Here is a 23,777-nt window from a genome sequence, read left to right on the forward strand (position 1 = left end):
GACATGCCACTGAAGACTACTTCTTAAGTTGACATCTCATTAATGACTCCTCTTTGAGTAAAATCATTCATTTAGTTCTGAATTCACTGAAATATGTTATTCTTCACTTTATCCTGTTCACAAGAAACAACTCAGGGACTGTCTGGGATGCCTTGCTGGTATATAGGTAAATTATCTCTACAATGTTCTGCCAGCCATGTAACCTTGAAAAAAAAAATACAGATTTCCACAACTTCTTCTTGATGAGGCCATACTAGTTCCTTATCACCTCTCCTTTATCAGTGGAGGCAGTTAACTGGCACAGTGGATAGAATACTGGTCCTGGATTCAGGAAGACCTGAGTTAAAATCTGGCCACAGATACTTTACAGTCATGTGACTCTGGGCAAATCATTTAACCTTTGTTTGCCTGGGTTACTCAAATGCAAAATAGGGATAATGACTGCACCTACCTCTCAACATTGTTGTGAGGATCAAATGAAATATTTTTAAAGTGCTTAGTGCACAGGTTGCTATATAAATGCTTGTGTCCTTTCTTCATCCACCCTTAACAAAATATTAAAGAATTTTGCCCAAAGTTTAAGTCAAGTTCATTGCCCCATAGTGTACATATTCTATTCTCTTGCCTTCTTTGAAAATCAAAACATCTTTTGCCCATTTCTAGTCCTCTGTCATCTTTCTCATTTTCTAATATCTTTCATAACATTGATGATACCCCACCCATCATGTATATAAGTTTTGTGATTTTTTTTTTTTATTCTGGCATCCTGGGAATACCAGATGTAACCTGAACTTGTCAAGCAAAGCTAGTACTTTACTTCTTACTTGTTTACATATCTTGGGTTTCAGATTCCTTTAGCTACCTCCCCCATTCCTAAGCTAGTCCAAATATCATTCTTTTTGGAAGCGGGGGAAACAGAAGCAAAATGAGTATTGAATAGTTTTGCTTTGTCTTTTTTCATTACCATAGTTTCCCATATCCCAGAACTTTTATCTGGATATTACTTATCCCTTAAAGAGTTACTATTAGGGGTAAATTCCCCATTGCTTCCCTTTAACTACCATAAATAACTAAATAACCTGGAAAAAATAAAGGGAATCATTTACCTGAGAGAAGAATAAATGACTCAGATGGTTTGTTGCCTTTTTTTTCAGCAGTTAATTGAGTGAACACAGTTAAACTGGAAAGATAGAGTATCTTTTGCTATTTTCTTTATTCTAGTAGTCATTCACTTTCTCTTATTACTAAAATCTGTTCAGGATTACTGTAGAAACACCTGTCATAACGTAGCTCCCAATTTCATAAATATAGGTGAGAAGTGCATTGCATTTGAAGTTAATGGAAAACTGTATGCAGTTCTTCACATATGTAGTAGATTGTTAGCTATATGTAGTTAATTTTTGTGGCTTAAAACATTCAACATTTCCAGATGTTAAATCACAACCAAGTAATTTAATCAGAGTTCTTTCCAAACCTAAACTTTTACATTTTTCTTAAATATTTCTTTAAATAAAAGATGTTTTCATATACATAGTAATAGAATATAAAGAGTATTACCATGTACCTGTTTTTAACATATTTCATATTTTAAATTAAATTAACTAGAATGAGTTATTAAGCTATTTTTTATGTGTCAGGTAGGGAAATAGAGAAAAGTGAGAGTTCTCATTTTCAAAGAGTTTACATATTATTAAAATAATATTTAAGCATGAATTCCATTATAATTTGTCTATTTTATTATCTGAGTACAGTGGATGTTGAATACCTTTCCGTAGAGTGTTTTTCCTCTTTCAAAACTCTTATACCCAATGAATTTTTTATTGTATCATATCTCAAGTTATCTTTGACAATGAAAATCACTACTCATATGTGTGACTCTCATCCATGTTGTCTTGAACTTCTGCTGCAAAGAATCCATTCAGGCAACATATACTGGATGCCTTTCTCACTTTCTCCTGACAGAATGAAGTTACCAGTATAGTACTTGGGTTGTTGACCTGTCATATGTTTTCCATTCTGTCATATAATTCCTTAATATTATGCTTCACTCTTGTTCTTAAAAGTTACTTTTTGGTTATATATCACTGCTTTCTCATTCCGGCCATATGCCTTTCCATTACTCTCTATGTGATTACTCTCTATACATCTCTAGCTCTTTATAAACACTGACATTCTATGTCTCATTGCTATTTAGGAAAGACTGGCAAAATGTTTATATCGAAAAGATAGGTCTGTGCTATTGCAGGAAACTTGATGTCAGCAAAAAGGCCTTAAGATTTCCCCAAAGCAATTCAGTATGCTCTCATCCAGCTAAGGTTGTATAGTGGATGGAATGTTGGGCCTAAAGTCAGTAAGATCTGAGTTCATATGTGGCCTCAACAATAGTTATGTAATCTTGGGCAAATTACTTAACCTCTGTTGACCTTGGTTTCCTCTTCTATAAAATGGAACTAATAATAGCATCTAACTGTCAGGCAATTTGAAACTACTGCCAGTATTAAAGGTGGCACAGTGAATACAGTGCTAGGCCTTAAGTCAGGAAGACTTGAGTTCAAATCTGCCCTCAATCATTTAATAGCTATATGACCATCCTAGGCAAGTCATTCAATCTTTTGCCTCAGTTCTTCAATTATTAATTGAGGATAATAAATTAGTCAGCCTCCCATCTCAAGTTGTGAAGTAAAAATAAAACACTTGAGCATAATGTCAGGCATATAGTAGGTGTTATATAAATACTCGTTGTTATTGCTTATTAGGCCCCATCTATCCCACATAGACATACTTTTTGCACAAGATATAATAAGGGTATCCATTCACTTGCATATTGGAATCTGGGCAATAGACATTGTTCATCCACTTGGTCTTTACTCTGTGAGTGAACAGAACTTTGAGTGATTACATAGCTCTTCCATGAGGCTCTTGCAGTGTCCTGGGGGCTTGATGTCATCTACACACAATGTCATCTACAAACCAGGAGCATTTAAAGACCTCAATATCCCCAGGTAGTCACTCCATAACCAGGAATCTGTCTTGTTTGTCCTTCATCACAGTGACTAAAACCTTTGCTCACCGTACATTTTCCTATTTAATGCCTTAATCCCATCTTTTGTCAGTTTATTATTAGAGAGGGTTATTGAATACCATTATTTTTGTCATTAACATTTCCAAGGAATTCTGATTAATGTTGTATGAATAGGAGGCATTTGCTATGAAAAGAGCCTGTTAGGTGATGTTTTTGTTCTACAAAGTCAATTTTTTTTCATAATCAACAAATGGTAAGCATGATTGATGATATTTTGTATTCTCTATATCTCTCTATTCTTTATGAGAGATAATAAAGATGTGGTCTATTATTGAGTCATGCTTTTAGAAGCCTAATTGTTCCTTACTAATACTCTTGTTGAGGATACTTTCAATTCTTATATAGCCAACTCTCATAAAGATTCTGTATACATGGTGTAGAATATGCACATAGGTCAATAGTTTACTGATATTTTCTCATTCACTCTTTTGGGGGAAGGGGGTGTATACTAACAAGTTCCAAGAGTTTTTCAGTTCCTCAAATATCTTCCCTTTGGTTTTTTGGTATGCTCATGGTGGTATGACTTCCCAGATCTCTTCTATATATTCTTTTTTTTTTCAAATGCTTTATTAACTTCTGATTTACATCATTCATTTCCGCCAGATTTTGAGTAACAAATTTTCTCCCCATTTTTTCCCTACCCACCGCCCCAAAATAGCAGTCCCACAGGATATCCCCTCCTCCAATCTGCTCTCTCCCATATTTTCTCCCATACCCCTTTCGACTTTTCCAGTGGATCTCTATGCCCCAGTACCTGTATATCTTATTTCCTAATTACATGTAAAATAGTATTGATAGTAGTGTATACACACACACACATACACATTTGAATATTTGATTTTAAAACTTTGAATTCCGGATTCATTCCCTTCCTCCCTTGTCACCCACCCTTACTGGGAAGATAAGCAGTTCAGTATAGGATGTACATGTGTGGCTAATGCAAAACAATAACATAGTAGATATATTGTAAAAGACTGACTATAGTTCCCTCCCTCCTATCCCACCTCCCACTTGTTGTATTCTCTACTTTGATCCCCTCTCTTTTCAAAAGTGGGTGCTTCAAACTTCCTGCCAGCCTGCCCTCCCTTCCATCATCCACCCTTTCATCCCTTCCTCCCCCCCCTACTCTCCTGGAGGGTGAGATAACCTATTTAGTGTGTATTTCATTCCCTCCTCAAGCCAAATTCAATGGGAATAAGGTTGACCCATTCCCTTTTGCCTTCCTATTCTTCCCCTCCATTGTAACCATTTCCCCTTGCCTCTTCTGTATGAGATAGTTAACCCCATTCTGTCTCTCCCCATCTCCTCTCATTATATTCCTCTCTCACTTCCTGTTAAATTGGTCCTGTGACCTCTATCTATGTATACTTGTAAACATATATACACACATTCACATATGTATTCATCTGCCCATATACCCTCATATATATATTTCTATTACCTTCAACTACTGAGAAAAGTTTCATAAGTTACAATTATTGTTTTTCCATGTAGGAATGTTAATAGTTCAACTTTGATAAGTTCCTGATGATTTCTTTTCCCTGGTTACCTTCCCATGCTTCTCTTGCTTCTTGTATCTGAAGGTCAAATTTTCTATTCAACTCTGGTTTTTTCATGAAAAATGCTTGAAAGTCCTGTATTCCACTGAATGACCATATTTTCCCCTGAAACATGATACTCAGTTTTGCTGGGTAGGTGACTCTTGGTTTTAATCCCAGCTCCTTTGCCCTCCAGAATATCATATTCCAAGCCCTTAGATCCCTCAGTGTAGAAGGTGCCAGATCCTGGGTTATCCTGATTGTGTTTCCACAATATTCAAATTGTTTCTTCCTGGCTGCTTGTAATATTCTCTCCTTAATCTGGGAATTCCGGAATCTGGCTATAATATTCCTAGGAGTTTTCTTTTTGGGATCTTTGTCAGCAGGTGATCGGTGGATTCTTTCAGCCACTATTTTGCCCTCTAGTTGTAAAACATCAGGACAGTTTTCTTTGAGAACTTCCTGGAGGATAATTTCTAGGTTCTTACTTTGATCGTGGCTTTCAGGTAGTCCAATAATTTTTAGATTATCTCTCCTGTATCTATTTTCCAGGTCAGTGGTTTTTCCTATGAGATATTTCACATTGCCTTCTATTCTTTCATTTGTTTGGATCTGTTGCATCTTGGTTTCTCATAAAGTCATTGGCTTCCATTTGCTCCAGTCTAATTCTGAAGCCATGATTCTCCTCATTGAGCTTTTGAGATTCTTTTTCCATCTGGCAAATTTGGCTTTTTAAGGCATTCTTCTCCTCATTGCCTTTTTGAGCCTCCTTTGCCATTTGAGTCAGTCTGTTTTTTAAGGTATTATTTTCTTCAGTCAGGCTGTTGACTCTCATTTCATAATTTTCTTGCATTGTTCTCATTTCTCTTCCCAATTTTTCCTCCACTTCTCTTATCTGCTTCTTAAGGTCCTCTATGGCCTGTAACCAGCTTGTATTTTCCTTTGAAGCTTTTGGTGCAGGACTTCTGACTTCACTGCCTTCCTCCTGTTCCATGCTTTGCTCCTTTTTGTCCACAAAATTGGAGTCTAATGTTGGAATCTTCTGTCTGCTTTGTTTCCTTTGCCTGGTCATGTCGCCCCTCATTCTCTTGAGCCTTGTGCTTTTTACCACAGTAGGACTCTGCCACCAGACAGGGGAGCTTTAGTCTCAAATCCTGGGGTTTTCTCAGCTGCTGGAGATATTAGATGGGTACCCTCTCTGAGGTCTCCACACGCTCTGGCAAGCTGGACACACACCCCAGGACCTCCACCGTAGACTGCAATCCAGATCCAAGAAGGTTAAAGCAAGAGCAATTACCCCTCAGACTGGTGCTTGGTCCCCCTACACTCTGCAGGCCAGGAGCTGAGCTGCCATGTGGCTTCTCGACCTGGGGGGCAAAAGCCACGCACTCCCACTTACTGGTCCCAAAGTCCAGACTGTACTGACCTCTCACTTTGTCCTTTGCATCTGTGTGTTGATAAATCTGGAAATGGCCACTGCTGCTGCTCTTCTGGAGTCCCTCTGGCCTGCAGCTGGTCAGGCCTGCCCTGGGGCTAAAGACTCGGGGTGGGGCTGGGCTCAGCTCTAGAGGGCTGTGCTGGTGGAGCTGGGCTGTCCTCAGCAGGAGGTTAGCTTCTCTATGTCATTTTGTGGGTTCTGCAGTTCCAAAGTTTGTTTAGACTCCGCTTTTTACATGGATTGGGGAAGGTGGAAGCCGGAGCAGAGGGGAGGTCCTGCTTCTACTCCACCATCTTCTCTTCTATATATTCTTGACCCAGTCTGAGTTATTTTCTTGTCTTTCTTTTCTTCAGAGCTATTTCTGATGCTTATTAGTGCCATGGGAACTGTGATGTTAGGGGCCAAGTTTTGATACTTCCATTATTCTTTTTTTTTTTCCCAAAGCAATTGGGGTTTAGTAACTTGCCCAAGGTTACATGGCCAGTTTTTTTGTGTGGGTGTTAAGTGTCTGAGGCTGTAACCAATCTCGGCTCCTACCGACTCTGGGGCCGGTGCTCTTACTGCCACCACCTAGCCGCCCCTACTTCCAGTATTCCTGAAGGAGCAATGAAGTTGCAATTCTTTTTCCATTTTTTTTTGTGTATTTATAGTCTTCTTTCCATTTTCATCCTAGAAAGCCCTTAAGATACCTTTGCGTATTTGAATATTGTGCCATACTTTATTTAAACTGGTTTTATCTTTTATTATTCCTGTACTGTATGAGACAATATTCTTTGTAATTGTCTATCTTCCTTTTTCATAAGATTTTATAGATGAGTTTATATTTGAACCTGGCATAGCCTTTTGTAGCCATCTTTTCCTATTTGATAAGAAAGTTAGGTGTTTGCAGACTTAGTTGCTTTCTCTAGCAATTAATGTCTTAGCATTGATTTATGTTGGTGTAATGTCTGGATTAAACTCTAATGGTATGAGTGGAATTTCTGTTCTTACTTTCTTGTTTTTAGTTTTCACTAGCTTTCTTGATTCTGGGTTAATTCTGGGTTAAATTACCTTAATTGTACACTGTTTTTTTTTTCTCATTTCCTTATTATAAATTCTGATCTTTGATCTGTTGAGTTGATGGTTCACTCTATAAAGTTAGTCAGCTGTAGGGTAATTCCCTAGTATTCCTGTCAGTTAAAATGTACTCAGTTTCATTCTTTGTGATGTTTAGAATTTGTCATATTCTATGACTCCTAATACTTTTTGAGAAAGTGCTCATTGTATGAAGCTATTTAAGTTTTTGAATAATCTGCAAGTCTTTGCCCCATATCATTTCTTTCTTCTGAACCATATTTTGCCATTTGTTATTCCCCATCCTAATTTTTCCCCACCTTTTCATTGAAGTCACCAAGTATTAGGATGTATATTGATTTGACTTTGGGGGGGATGTTCTTATCAAATATTTTGTAGAATAGGGCCACCTTGGCCATAGCCACTGACATTGATGAATAAACTAATAATTTTCATGAAAATCTTTTTTGTAGATGTTTATCATTAGTCTTGAAATAAGCAGTGACCAAATGTCTCAAGAAATAGTATGTCTAGTAACTTTTGTTTATGTTATAAAACCTACTTTGCCAGCTTCTTTGTTTGCACCTTTAAAGAATATTGATTGACCAGTTTTCCATTTTGCTGCACCTTTCTTCTGATTTTGTTATATAACTAGAATGTCAACATTACCTGGTCTCTTCTTTTTGTCATTATATAAGGATCTCAGATTTAGAATACCAGCCATCAAATTAAAGTTCATTGATGGTCTGAAAACTTAACACTCTCTGCCCCATTTCCTCCTGTCATTACTTAGATGACCACACAAGACCAAGAGCCATTTTCAATTCATGGTTAATTTCATGAATTACCATGGTCAAAACATTTCATTACCAGGTGGTTGGTCTTAATATAATATGCCTCTTTATAATTAATTACACTGCTCTTCAGAAAACAGATTCAGCCTATTTTCAGAGTCATACCTAATACATATTTAATAAATTTGTATGGCATTAAAGTAGCAGTGTCAAGTAAATTTTTTTAATTAAATTTTGGACTGAGGTTCAGGAAATTTAAAAGTTGAGTGAGGAAGATGCTTCACCATTTTTAGGATGACCAAGGTTCATACCATTTGATGGGAGCAAAAGTGAAACTGATGAAATTTGTGAGGTAATGATATAATAGAAGTTTTGGAAGAGGCATTGTCAGGGCAATAGATTATCTGGAAATAATTATGAGTCCCTGACATAATACTAGTGTTAGATACTGATAAGCATATGTAATATACTGAGATACTTGTACTGTACATTTTTATCCTATAAAGTATTAAATTGGTTTTCCTTTGTAACCTCAGACACTTTCTTTTGTTCCTGTTGCTCAACAAAAGATCCAGGAATCTATTGCTAAGACAGTGATGGAAGGCAAAAGGAATCATCTAGATTTCATATATATACACACATGTTGCAAGTAAAAATGACAACCTAATTGCATTTGCTTTTTGTAATATTTTCTTTTCTTCTTTTTTTTTTTTTTTAAGCAATAGGGGTTAAGTAACTTGCTCAAGGTTACACGGCCAGTTATTTCTGGGTGTGGTGCTGAGTATCTGAGCCCGGATTTGTTCCAGGTCATCCCAACACTGAAGCCGGTGCTCTTACTCGCTGAGCCACCTGGCCACCCCTGTAATATTTTCTTAAGGATAGTCCCACATACTTTGACATATACAACATGATTGTCCAATTGTTATTTTTATACATTTCATGTAAACATGTTATCATTAAGAATAACTTTCTTGAATTTGTGAATCTTGAAATTTCTTTTTCTCTTCTCTACCAGAAAGCCAAAGAGCATATCGATTTGTACAAGGGAAGGACTGGGGATTCAAAAAATTCATTAGGAGAGATTTTTTGCTTGATGAAGCTAATGGTCTTTTACCAGATGACAAGCTTACATTATTTTGTGAGGTAGGTACAATTCTTTGTTTCATGAAATTATACAATTGAATTTTGTAATTAACAAAAATAAAGCAAAATTACAAATTGATGTTGAAATAAGAATGCTTTTTTTTTTTTGGAGGGTGGAAGGCAGAGCAGTTGGGTCTAAGTGACTTGCCACACAGCTAGTCAGTGTTAAGTGTCTCAGGCCAGATTTGAACTCAGGTCCTCCTAACTCCAGAGCTGGTTGGTGCTTTATTCACTGCCACCTAGCTGCCCCCACAATGCTATTTTTAAAATTTGAAATACATTTGGTAGAACTGATTTTTTTTTGTTAATGAAGGTCCAGACAAAATTGAAAGAAACATAAACTTATCTGTGATTGAATGTCTTCTATTTGATAAACCCTGTTTTATGTAGTTAGTATCTTCTATTGTATTTTCTGTTGATTTTTAATATTACTTATTAATATTTATATGTCAAGTTTTATCATCTTAATTCTGTGAAGTATTTAGTACAAGTATTATTATCCAAATTTAAAGAGATTTGCAGCTAAAGGAATACGTGACCATTCTGCACTCATACAACTATTATGATGTCAGTTACATGCAGTGCTATTTATTTTTCTTTTTTCTTTTTTTTTTTTTTAAAGCAATAGGGGTTAAGTAACTTGCTCAAGGTTACACGGCCAGTTATTTCTGGGTGTGGTGCTGAGTATCTGAGCCCGGATTTGATCCAGGTCATCCCGACACTGGAGCCGGTGCCCTTACTCGCTGAGCCACCTGGCCGCCCCTAAGCAATTGGGGTTAAGTAACTTGCTCAAGGTTACACGGCCAGGTGTTTCTGGGTGGGTGCTAAGTGTCTGAGCCCGGGATTCGATCTCCAGGTCTTCTCAACACTGGAGCCGGTGCTCTTACTCGCTGTGCTACCTGGCTGCCCCTATTTATTTTTCTATTAAGAAAAGTTAAAAAAAATTTTAAGACTTTAACTTAAAAGAAACTTAGAAAAATGCCTAACTTGTGAATATTCAAACAACTGGTCATAAAAATAATAGGTGTTAGGATCTTTAAGAAAGAATGTTACAGCTAAAATACCCACCTCTGTAACTAGTATCACAAGATAAAGTAATACTAACAGAACCAGATGTGTCAAGTGACAGAAATAAATTCAATTTTACTTCTAAATAAATTTTTTTATCCTATATCCATTTTCTTTGCCTTATGAATAAAAAAGTGCAGTGTCATTTGATCCGGGTTGGTCTTTTGATGTATTCTTTTCTTATTTTTGCTTTTTGGACGGGGTAAGGCAGTGCAATTTGGGGTGTAAGTGACTTGCCCAAGGTGACACGGCTAGTAAGTGTTAAGTGTCTGAGTCCGGATTTGAACTTAGGTTCTCCTGACTCAGGCCCGGTGCTCTATTCTCTGGGTCACCTAACTGCCCCTTGATGTATTCTTAAATTCCAGTCCTTCCAGTGTTAATATATGCATAAAATCATATAAAAATAGAAAAACAAACCAAAATACCACCACCACCAACAACAAAAAAACAGTACTACTCCCAGACTTCAAACTTATACTTTAGGTTTGTCTCAGTTTGGAACTTTGAATTGCTGCTGTATAGGATCACTTTTTGTATTTCTGAAACAGCTGATTTTCCCCTGTACTAACTAGAAGTTTCTTGTCACTTATAGGGAAATTGAATGAAATAACCTAAATTTTCTTACTGAAACATTTGTAACTTTAAAAAATTGTTAAAAATTTAATCAGAAAATTTGGATGTAGTCTAATATGCTCAGTATTAAACATATTATATATTGACAAGTTATTGTAATTTCTGTGGACCAATTAATTACTTAGAGGAATCATAGATACTTCCAATAGTTTAGCTTAAATCTCTGTATTTTTAACATATGTAAAATTTTCTTGGCAAAATTGCAACATGATTAAGTGTCATTATATTGTATCAGAGGAATAATTGAAATGTTCCTCCCCCTGAGACTACATTGTACAAATATAGTGCATCTTATTTTTACTTAAGACAGGTTAAATTAACTATATGGTGCATTTGTTATGAATACAATTATTTGGTTGATGAAGCAGATGTAACAAGTGTCTTGTGGTTCTTAAGAGCTCATCACAAGATCATCCTTAAGTTTTATTTAACTTGACATATACAAGCATTTGCTGCCTGTGGGCTATTATTCAACTTAAATATAGGGTTATTTTCTTTTTTTAAAGTATTTTTGAGCATTCTTAATATACTAGTATTCTACCTTATGCTTGATAATTATCTTAAATTGTTCAGGTTAATATATGATGAAATATTCTTATAACTTATTTTCTGTAACTTTTTGCTAATTTTTATATTGAAATATATTTCAAAATATTTGGAAACACTGATAACCCAGAAATTCAGAATTAAGGCTGTAATTAAAATTCAGATTCTTATTTTGCTACATCTTTTGGGGGAAATAAAAGACCTCACATTTTTCTTTCCATGACACATTAGTCCTCTCCTAAAAGACCCACTTTATTGATCTGTTGATAGCTATCAGATTTAGCTTTTTGAATCCTAAAATACCTAGCAGTCTTTTTAAACTTTTGTATATATGTGGATAGACTAGGGTATCCCTGAAGTAGCATGGAATCATACTAGTCATGGAGAAGATATATATGAAAGCAATTTATTATTCCCTCCTACCAAAACATATCCTCATCTTTTATCTAGCCCAGTCTCACTGATGCGACTTCCTTCCACAGCATCATCAGCACTGCTTGCAGAAGAGGAGGAAGCGTTGCACAGAGCCTACATAGAGAACTGCCTCCTCCCCCTCCCCTGCAAGTGGTGCTGTAGGCAGGTAAGGCAGTTTGGTGCTATTCTCTTCGTACAAAGCATAACCTGGCCTGCAAATTACATACTTCATTGTAGTGACCAGGAGGAAAACAGGCTTTTTAGGAACAAGATGATTTTTTTCTAAAGTATGTAATGAATGGCAATATAAAATTATTTTGGGAAAAGAAGTATTTGAGAAAACAATAGGCATAATGAAGCACTGGCTTAACCAGCCTTTTTTTTTTTTCCTTTCATCCAATAAATTGCAAATTCCCTTACAAATACTATAAAATTAGATTGGCTCCAGCCTGGCACATGACATAGATTCACAATAGGGTAGGGAAGGGTTGGAATCTTGGGGAAATTGGCCCTTGAGTACCATGTAGCCCTGAGTCATTAGCTTAGTTAGTATTCCCCTGAAAACTGAGTCAGTTTTGAGGATTTAATTACCATCAGATGAATCTGACTGGCCTAAAATAATCATAAAACTCAGCAGGTCAAATATTTTAAGGAACCACAAGATTGACCCGGATTCACTAGACAGATGACTGACATAAAGCCAGCTTAGACCTAGAGAGGAATAGGCTTCCTTTGTACTCTCCCTAGTTTAGATTGCATTTTGTGGGTCTGGCTCAAAAGTGGACCATTTTTCATATTTGAGGAAAGAAGTGGTGAGTTTTTAATGTTATATTTCCCATTTTCCTTTTGAGATGACATATTTTACCTCAAAATATCACCTTATCAGCCTTATTTCTGAATTTTTGATTCTGAGTTTTAATCAGAAACATTTGTAATTATATTTATGTATTCTCATTTCAATATTTTAAATAGAACATTAGTTGTATTTGAATTTTGTCATTTTTTCCTATTTTGACCATAATTACTAAAGTTAGCTGCCCACAAACTTTAGCTAAATTAAAGCTCATAACCACACTTAAAAATTATCCCATTAAATTATTTTGTAATGTGGAATGTTGGTAGCTATATTGATGTAATAAATTTATTTGTGGTCTAGAATATTTTAAATTATGCAGCATAGTACATTTCATCCATGATTGCTTATGATTTTGTTTAATTTTTTATTTCATAAAGAAACACAAATTATTTTCTTCCCACCACCTTTTCCTCTACTCTTCATATTTAATGCATAGTTATAATTAAATATATAGGCAGAAGTTAAGCAATCTAAAAAATCTTTACTCTTAGGCTAACTTTATACAGCTGTCATCTAAGTTATCATCATTTTAAAAATAGTATTAGTTTCTTAAAATATTCACCTTTGCTGTTTACAGAGAATTATATAGTTCCAATCCATGCCCTCTAAAAAAATTGCAAACTTTTTGAGCATAATTTCATTCATACTGATGTGGACTAATAAAAGTCCATGCATATGACCATATGATAAGATAAAGGAAAAAAAATAATACTGAGTTGAATTATAACAATACATGGCAAATAGATGCCAGTAAGAAATCAATAACTGGGATTATGTAGTCAAATGGAATTAGAAACTTTCATAAGCATTCTTGGTCTTGAGGTGAGTCAGGGATAGGAAAGCTGTATGATCAATCTAGACAAAGTTTCCTAGAGAAAAAAAAATTAGTGATAGAGAAGTTTGTCAGTTAATAGGACAGAAGAACTCTGGTTTATGGAATTATGAAATATAACAGAATATTTTTAATTCAGTCAAGCAATTGTTTCTGTAGCTGTTATGTGGATTTTTTTGGTAAGGTGTTTTCTTAACAGTAAGTAAAATACATTAAAAGCACTATCATACTGAAAATATTTCTTAGATTCTAAACACAGTGAATCCAGTCTAGTAGAATGAACATTGGGAATTGGGACTAACTAGCATTGTAGCCTGGGTGAATATTAATAATAACTTACCTTTGAAAAGTACTACAACTTTTGCAAAGAGCTTTCCCTCCAAGAAACCTATGAGGTATAAGTAGGGTGAATATAATTTACCTCATTTTACAGACAAGAAAACAGATTAGGAAGTTAATAATATTTCATAGTCATCTACTGGGCATCATGTCTGTGATTTGAATGAAAGTCTTGCTTACCAAGATCAGTGCTTTTAAATCATGCTGTCTTATAAACCATTTACATTTTCTAATCTTTCACTGCTTTATTTTTTCCATGAATATTAAGAGGCTTAGCACTAGAGAGACCTTGCTCAGATAGAGTTCAACCTTCTTGTTTTATAGGTGAGGAAACTGAGATCCAGGGAGGGGAAAGTAACTTACCTAAAGCCAATAAGTTGGTTGTTGATATGACTGGAACCCAGGACAAAAATTCATTTCTTCTTAACTCCTAGTACCTTGGAAAGGAATTTTTAAAAATAGATTTTTCTAATTTTCTTAGAGAAAAATATAGTTGCTGTATTTTTTTTTTTTTAACTTCGCTTACTTTATTAGTAGTGTGCAATTTTAAAAGTATGTATCTTGTGTTGCCATGGCCCAAGAATTTACTTAGGCTAGTTCTTAGTATTCTGTTGGGACTACAGTTAAGTTTTTCCAGTTTAGTAGAACTCAGTTTCCTCATCTATAAAAGGAGGTTGAACTCTTATCTGAACTAGGTCTCTCTAGTGCTAGACCTCTTAGTATTAATTCATGGTAAAATACATGAATATAGGACTTTAACATACTGTTAAGATTTGGGGGATATAAAGGACCTGAGAAATTATCTAATGCAATCCTGATCTCATAAATAAAGAAGCTAAAGACTAGAGAAAGTAAATTGTTTTTAAGACAGAATGATTTAAGAGCACTGATCTTAGTAAGCAAGAGTTTGGTTCAAATCATAGAACTTACTTTGCAGGGACCTTCTAGTACTCTGGATCAGATATTAATGCCAAAGTAAGGATTCACAATAAGACCTGAGGATTGAAGTTTCAAATGAAGTATAGAGTTTCATATCAGGTTAGAATATATCCACAAAATTTGAATTGTATAGATTCAAACTTTTGTATCCAGGTGGCTATCCTAAAATAAAATGTAAAAGAATTACCTAATAGCAGGGCTGACAAATTTGTTTAATTTGCCCATTTCCAAAGTAACTCTTCTATATAAATCAGATAATGTATAAATCCTTTGTAAAACTTAAAACTATATAAATGTAAGATATGTATGTTCTGTGTTTTTGTTGGCCTTATTTATGTGTTCTGTTGATGTTTACAAATCTATAGATATGTCTACATGTAGACAGAAGTGATATTTGCAATTTACTTTTAAAAGTTCTTAGCAAAAAAAAAGGAAATACATAGACAAATATGTGTGTATGGATGTATGTTTGTGTAGTTAGTGAATAAAACCTATTAAATACACTAGACAGAAATGATTAACTCATGCTTGAACTTTATTGTTGCAGAAATTATTCAGTGTTTTTCATTAAATAATACTGATAGCTTTTGGCATATAGTATAGAATGACTTTGTTAAACACATGTTTATAAACAAAGTTAACTTGTGAATTACTGGACAACTATGATGCATTGGGGGATATAATTTATATATCATAATAATAGGAATCCTTACAAATAAGAAACTTTAAAATTTTTCCCTACTTGCTATCACATAGTTATAAGTATGGTATCATAGCCAAATTGAAGTTCTTCGTGTAATTTAGGCTATCTAGTGGATACCAATATATGGCCTCTTATAGATGATAAATTGAAATCTTGGTATTTAAGGGAATTGAACTAGTAGATGAGTTTTAATCTATGTGCTGCATGGAAATCTGGCACCTAATTGAATGTACATTTCTACATGAATTATTATGTTCTATAGTGCCTTTTCTTTTCCTTATGCTATATAGAAATACATCTTTGTGAACCTTGTATTATTTTTACTACTTCACTCAATAAACATTTGTTAAATGCTTACTGTATGCCAGGTATCATGTTAAATTTTGCTACTTGTAATATAACTAACAACTTAATGTGCTTATTAGAAGGTATATAATTGGCATAGAAAGGTAAAAGAAATCCCATATGTATTTTAAAGATATGAAATGTAAGTGTTGGTATTATAATTAATGATCATTGATACTCAGTTGTAATGGTATTTTGTTTTGCTGTGATTTTTTTTTTTCAGGTAAGCGTGGTCCAAGATTCAGTAAATATATCAGGACAGACTAATACAAACACTTTGAAAGTACCTGAATGTCGATTAGCAGAAGATTTAGGGAATCTCTGGGAAACCACGAGATTTACTGATTGCAGTTTTTTTGTAAGAGGACAAGAATTCAAAGCTCATAAATCTGTTCTTGCAGGTATTTTTCTGTTTTTGTATCAAAATATGTTTATTTTTCTTTCTTAAACCTGAATGCTAATGATTAATTTCTTGTTACAGCTCGCTCCCTCGTTTTTAATGCAATGTTTGAACATGAAATGGAAGAAAGCAAAAAGGTAAACGAGGGGTAACAGCTTTTATGAGTTATTTTAACATTTTTTTTAAGTATGTGTACCTTTGGAAGGAAAACTCTTTATATTCTGTTCTAAATTAAACTAGGATGATCTCAGAAATGCTTATCAAAAAATCCCTAAGTATGTTACCCCAAAAATATATAGTAGAAAGATAGAAGCAAGACCATTCCTCAGTACATTTTGATGATAACACATGTAAAGCATTTTGCAAACCTTAAAACCCATATAAAAATAATAATAATAAAGATGGTGATGATAATGATGTTACTGCCAGTCTTTCCCATTTTTCTCCACAGTTTGAGCATAAAGGTAATTATGAGCTGGGGGGGGGCAGGGGGGGAGGGATGTTCTCACCTAAATACTATTAGGTTAATCGGCAAATAAGCATCTGTGGAAGTAAAGTCCTGAATGAGGCCTCTGAAACCAAGAGAAATCTGCATGTGTCCCTTCTCTGACCATGACTATTTTTACATTTAGATTGGAATAAAAATATTCTCACCTTCTTTTCACTATAGCTATCTTTCATTCAATATTCAGAAAGCATTTATTAAGTACTTATTATGTCCACTGTAATGTGCTAGGCATTGCTTGAGAATTAAACTTAGGTTTTAAAAGATGGGTAAGAATTGAATAAATGGTTTAGGGAAGATGATTCTTGGTACACAGAGGTACCTGAGCAAAAAGCATGGAGGCAGGAAGGCATAACTTGGAGTATGACTGAAGGAAAAGAAAATTTAAAAAAAAAAAAGTCTGAAAAGGGATAATGGTGTCAGAACATCAGACTCAACTACTCACTTAAGACATTGAATGCCAGAAACAATCTCAGATGTTATCTGGACCAGGTATATGAAATGCTCTGCCCAAAACTACCAGTGAACCTGACAAAAATTACATTGGGAAATGTTGAATAAAATAAAGAAAAATGTAATACAACATAGGTAATGTGATTTTATGGGGTTCTTTTCAAAGTTGATATGTATCGCATTTCCATTTGAGTCTGATTGTCCTGTACTAGCCCCTTTTACTTACCTGAAACTGAACAAGAAACTCCTCTACAGCATACCCAGTGAAAGAGACACCTCTCCCCCCTACAAAGTTGGCTTGAAGTTCAGCATTAAACAATATACAAAAAAAGATGTTGGCATCTGTTGGGAAGGAGAAAAAACTGAAGTATCAGATTTTATATCTTGGGCTTAAAGATCCCTGTAGATGGTGACTGCAGCTATGAAATAAAAAGACACTTGCTCCTTGGATGGAAAGCTATAGCAGATCTGGACAGCACACTAAAAATCAGAGACATCACTGCCAACAAAGGTCTGTACCATCAAAGCTGTGGTTTTTCTGGTGTTTGCCTGTGAGAGTTGGACTCTCACAGTCCAGCTGAACCTGAGCATCACACGATCAGCAGTTCTGAATTGTGATACTGGAGAAGACAGCAAAGAGGTCAAATCAGTCAATGCTTGGTCAGATACTGAAGCTGAAACGTAGGTTGAAGGCAAAAGGAGAAAAGGGGATGGCAGTGGATGAGAAGGATAAATAGTGTCATGGAAACAAAGAACGTGAACTTTGCCAGACTTCAAGAGATAACGGAGGGCAGAAGGGCCTGGTGTGCTGTGGTCCACAGGATCTGAAAGAGTTGGACATGACTGAATTAGTAAAGAAAAATCTCCAAGCAGGGTTCACTTTACTTTTGTACAGCTGTTTTAGGAAATTTTCCTTTGTGTGCTTCTGTAGGATCTATTCCTACTTCTGGGGAAAAAGCAAGATCTAAGTGATTCTTCTTCTACATGATACTTTTTCAGATGCCTGAAGGACATCTAATATCCTCCCTTAGTTTGTTCTTTTCCTCAGACCTGTCTTTGTATGGCCTGGGTTCATCTTCATCACTTTTTGGATATTGGTTTTTCCTTAAATGTAGTATCCAGAATTGAATAAGCTAATAATATAGATAAGAAGAAGAAGAAGATAATAAAAGAGGCAGTGTAACTATTTTCTTGTTCAATTCAGTGTAGCAAGCATTTATGTAATTCTTTGTATTTTCTAGATCTTGTACTATGAGCTGGAGATTCAAAGACAATGACAGTAGTAAAGTACATCTAAGGCGGTCTCTTTTCTCTGCTGTTGTGAAGCAACAAGTCCACTAATACATAAATGTAAAATAATTTCCTCTGATGGTAGGGAGGAGATAACGCAGTGTTCTGAGTCAAGCTGGACATTGTAATGAATTGAAACATTTCTAGAGCATCTTACTTTTATCAAAAATATTAACACTAGTATGGAAACAATATTTGGTAAGGATATAATATTGGTTCATATGGACACAGCTCCACTATTTTTCATGGTATTGTGCTCAGTAATCAGGATATGTCAAGTTCTAGGAGCCTTAGATTTGCTGGGCTTTTATACTTATACAACAATTAGTGACCACGGAGCTACTACAATTTTTTTTTGCCTTTAGACCTCTTGGACCAATAGGTTTCAAGGTTTTAGGCAAAAACTAACCTAACTTCTCACAGAAGTAGTTGTTCCTTTTAGATAGGATCACAAAAGGCCTCCTATATAGGGGGTGATTTGGGTTGATCCTTGAATACAACTAGAAATTCCAAGAGGCACAAGTAGGGAACAAGGACAACAGCAACAATTTGTTTTATTCTAGAAATAAAATGCAGCCTGTTTATAGGCATAGAGGTAGAGGAGAAAATATTTAGGTAATAGGCACATCAGGTCGGTCAGCTTGGCCTACATAAGAATGAGAAATGGAAAGTATGCTTGGAATGATAGAGTTACAGATTTTCAAGGGTTTTAGGTACTGAAGATGTTTATTTCATCCTACAAGCAATGAGGATCCACTGAAATTTTTTGATCAAGAGAATGACAGTCATACCTATACTTAAATAGTAATAATAATAATAATTTGGTGACTGTGTGGATAGGTGGATTTAAAATGTGGAGGGAACTGGAAGCAATGAGAACAATTAGAAAGCTATTTTGCTACAGGTGAGAATTGAGGAGAGGCTGAACTAGAAAGATGAAAAATCTTTTGTAGAGGTAGAGTCAACAAGACCTAGCAGCTGGTTCAATATGGGGTCTATGGGAGAGTGAAGGATACCTTAAGAGTTGGAACTTGGATGATTTGGAAGGATCATGATGCCTTAAAGTTAGGAAGGCAATTATGTTGGGGGGGGTGATCAGTTTAATTTTGGAGGTGTTGCATTTATGGGACATTCAGAAGCAGATTTCTAGCAGGCAGCTGGTGACAGTGGACTGGAGCTTAACTACCTCTCATTACCAGATCTCTTTGATTCTGTTTCACTTACTCTATTCCTTTTCCCCAAGCAGATTCAAACCCTTAGGAGTAACCTTAAAAACTCTTCTCTCCATCCAGTATTTCTTTAAAGTAGAAGTACATTTATATGAGCTTAGAATTATTGGAAGGATTTTTCGGTTTCCTAGATTTTAACTCATGAGCAAGACAGCACTTGAGACTTAACAGCCCACACTGACAAATATTACTGGAATAGCTCTCAGCCTAGCAGTCAAGGATTAGCATAATCATGAATCCCTGGGTGAGATTATGTATAGGAGAAAAGTAAAACTGAAAATTTTGTTAAATATTTTAAAAATGAAATTCTTAAAATAATACCTTTAAGATTTTAAATGTGCAATAGTATGCTACACAGGAAGAAGTAAACTAGGTTTCAGTTTATTTTTTGAAAAGATTAATTCTGGTTCATGTTTTTCTCTTGTATTTTAAATAACAGAATCGAGTAGAAATAAATGATGTAGACCCAGAGGTTTTTAAAGAAATGATGAGATTCATTTATACAGGGAAAGCACCAAACCTTGAAAAAATGGCTGACAACTTGTTAGCAGCTGCAGACAAAGTAAGTAATTCTTTTTTAAGGAGGTAAAAATGTTCCCAAGCTTGATTTTTATTTAAAATTATTATGAAAAATAAAACCTGTAAATGTCTTGAGTTGTAGAAATAATCTGTTTTTCTATATAACTCTTGATGGTTCTTTTGAAATAATATCTAGTGGGTAATGTTGAGAAAAGGGGGCTTTTGGAAATGAACAAGTCATAAAATACATTGGAAAGAAGTTATAGTAAAACTGTTAGATTTTTAGGGAAAATATTTTTTGAGAGAAGAGAAATTGGATTGTAAACTGAATACTTTCAAATTGTATTTTTATCCTGTGAGTATGTTGCTTTTAATAATAGTCGCTTATCACAGTAAATATGGAGTGTCATTAATTTTTTATTTTTGTAAACACTTATTAAATCCATTTTGCAAGGCACTTAATCATATAGCTTTAAAAATCCAGTTGTGTTGTACAAACTTTGCTTCAGAAATGGACTTGAAATGCATATTTGTAGAGAAAATAGCTTTATGTTGTAGTTTGGGGAAAAAAGAGAAGGAATGTAATTTGAAATATCAGGAAATTCTTGCAAATTCTTGCTTTGAAAATAATTGAACTTTTTTCTTCCCACAGCAGAATGTTCTTATTTATATTTTCCTTATATTTAAGAATAATTTTAATTCTTTTTAAACTTGCAACAAATCACTGACTTGCCTAGTTAGCTCAAATACATATAGGTTAATAAAGATGAAGTTAATGAATAAGAATGAGTAATGTAGATGATGCTAATCCACAAGTGTATAATACACGGTTGGCTATCTAGGAGTACGTTAGTCTAATTACTAGTGTAAACTAATTCACTTAGGGAGCATGGTATATTATAGAGAATACCAGAACCGTATTTGAATCTAGGTTCGGCCAGATCCAGCAAATCACTTAGATTGTCTTAACCTCAGTATATTTTTGAAAATGGAAATAAATTAAATTACTACATGACAAGGGTGTTATAAGGATATATATGAAGTAAATTTTTTATAAACCTTAAAGTGATACGTAATAATATTCTAGTCACTATTATCAGTCTGGAGAAACTAAAATTCATGTCTTGTAAGGATTTCATTACAAAAATATGAGTAATTATATTTGACAATTTCCATAATTTCGATATCTATAAATGAATTAAATTGAAGGCATTTTGCCAAGGTAACTATATTTGTGCAGATTATTTTCAAGCTTTTGTTATAAGTACACTTTGGTAAGTAGATTTTATTTTAATAAATCAGCTGTGAGAAATGCAAGACCTTTGGAAAACAGATTTGCTTACTTAAAAGTCTTGCATGCATTTCTATGCTTTTGTTCTTGATAGACAACCTTATGTAAACAATGACATTTTTTATTAATAGACACTTTAATGTACTAATTAATCTTTCTTAGAGCCACATGTATGAATTTGATTGCTAGAATTCAACACTTGCCATTAAAATTGTGCCCCTGAAAATTATGTAAAAATTAGGCATAGCAATATATAAGTCAAGTCTACAAATAGAGTATGTACAGTGGTGACATTATCTAACTCTGTGCGTTTTATTCCACTGTAAATGAAAGAAGCTATTATGTATTTCAGTTCATTTTTGCATCAAGTAAAGTAAAATCTCTCTGAATTTACTAGTTGTGGTTTGATTGGGTAATGAACTAATCAGAAGTGTGTTCCCTAATTTTAACTCTTAATGACAGTAGTATGGTGTGGTTATAACAACACTCTTAGGATAGATTCTTATCACTTAAAGTGATCAGTGTTGATTTCTTTGCTTACCTTAATATAAGAAATTATCTTTTCTCCTAAAAATGCTGTAACATAATTTGCTTTTGAGGAACACACTTTCAAGTGCCTGTACTACATTTTTCTTTACATTTTAAAGAAAATCTCACATTATTATTATGCAGACATGAATGAAGTTAATGTTCTTAATTATTATTTAAACTAATATTGATGTAGCAGCTATTTAGCAACCCAGATACAATGAAATATATTACCACTCTAATTATTGCATTCGATTTCTTTAAGGACCTGCTGTGAACTGAGTACTGTCTTGGTCATGGTTATGGTCATGGTTATGCTTCCACAACTGGTATCTCCCAAAGGAACAGCAGACAGGTTTCAGAAATTCACTAATATAATTATTTCAAAAGTTGGGGGTGATGTTTTCATTCATTTGATGCATAGTCACTTTTCCTAGTCACATGTGCATTTGGTTTTGATATAGGTAAAGCTATCAAGAAATTAAGTATACTTTATATGCAAATATATTATGTCTGTAGTTACATATTAGTAAAGATATACCGGTAGTTCAATATACATGTCAGGTATGGGCAGAATAGTCTATTACTTGAGAATTATGAACAAATTCTTTGGTTTTGTTAAGTTTTTTAATATACTAGTAACTTTTTAAAGAAAAATTAGCAATAAATACCCTACCTATGACAGTTCTTGACTATAGAAAGAAATGAGCAGTAGATTATAGAAAAAAACTATTATTTAAGGAATTTTAATTGTGTTTGTTGAATGACTCCTTACGAATATATGATAGTTTCAGAAAGAAAATTTATCTTTTACTCAAAGTGTATTCATCTTTATTTCAGATTGTATTAAGGAAGGATACAAGGCTAGAGCTGGGACTAGGGCTAAGCAGCCTTAAATATATTGAAAGACATTTTAATACCACTTTTTACAAATGTACTATTTGTAATGCCAGAAAATTCCATTTTCTTATGGTATATTTTGTGACAACTCACATCACAATAGAAGGCTCTGAGTCCCAGTACCATATCCTTCTACGCACATAGCAATGAAGAAAGACAGGTTTCATCAAGAATTTTTTTTTCTTTGATTCAGTTTATGCAATTCAGTGGTACAATTTTCAGACCTTAACTGAGGCATTCAAAATCTTGTCCCAGCTCTTTTCTGTCGTATCTCTCCTGCCACCTGCAGCCCCACCCTCAATTTAGTTCATTTCTACATATACATTTTAGGGACTGGAATTTTTGTAATATTAATGAAAAGGTATTTTCATGAAGTGGGTGGAGATTAGGCTTTTTAAATGGCCTCAATTTCCTGTATTTGCTTTGACTTTATCTTATAAATTGCATGTATAATTTTAATAATTAGTGGCTTGAATAAAGGCATAATTGTTGTATATTTTCCTTTCTAATAGTACGCACTGGATCGACTGAAGGTGATGTGTGAAGAAGCCTTGTGTAGTAACCTCTCAGTAGAAAATGTTGCTGACATCCTTATCCTTGCAGATTTGCACAGTGCAGAACAGTTGAAAGCACAAGCAATAGAGTTCATTAACAGGTAAGTGATCTCTAGATTTTAATCAGCTTGCCACCTTCACCATCTGTACTCAAACAAAATTCTCTTAAGTATTCTTACATTTTCATTGCAGGTGCAGTGTACTTCGACAATTTGGGTGTAAAGATGGGAAAAACTGGAACAGCAAGTAAGATGACATCAGATTCTCATTTTATTTTGAACTACATAAATGGGAGTAAATATTGCTGTAGGCTTAAAAATCATATCTATTAATATGAATTTGCATAAATTTTGAAAGTTGCTTTCTATCCTTCCATTATCCAGAA

At 34.4% G+C, this 23,777-nt stretch overlaps 1 protein-coding gene across 2 annotated transcripts in view; it reads left to right on the forward strand.

Annotated features, from left to right (window-relative positions):
• The window catches only part of SPOPL (speckle type BTB/POZ protein like), a 94,519-nt gene that overhangs the window by 65,215 nt on the left and 5,527 nt on the right, over window positions 1-23,777 (forward strand). For both annotated transcript variants that reach the window (XM_069067861.1, XM_069067860.1), the window contains exons 5-10: window positions 8,921-9,048; window positions 15,947-16,124; window positions 16,205-16,260; window positions 20,040-20,162; window positions 23,351-23,493; window positions 23,585-23,638. In XM_069067861.1, the coding sequence (XP_068923962.1) occupies window positions 8,921-9,048; window positions 15,947-16,124; window positions 16,205-16,260; window positions 20,040-20,162; window positions 23,351-23,493; window positions 23,585-23,638 (682 nt within the window). The remainder of the gene's footprint in view (window positions 1-8,920; window positions 9,049-15,946; window positions 16,125-16,204; window positions 16,261-20,039; window positions 20,163-23,350; window positions 23,494-23,584; window positions 23,639-23,777) is intronic.

The sequence above is a fragment of the Petaurus breviceps genome, unplaced genomic scaffold (genome assembly GCF_028583685.1).
Source record: "Petaurus breviceps papuanus isolate PSGF00001 unplaced genomic scaffold, PetGlider_PUasm1.0 90752, whole genome shotgun sequence".
Classification (NCBI taxonomy): Eukaryota; Metazoa; Chordata; class Mammalia; order Diprotodontia; family Petauridae; genus Petaurus; species Petaurus breviceps.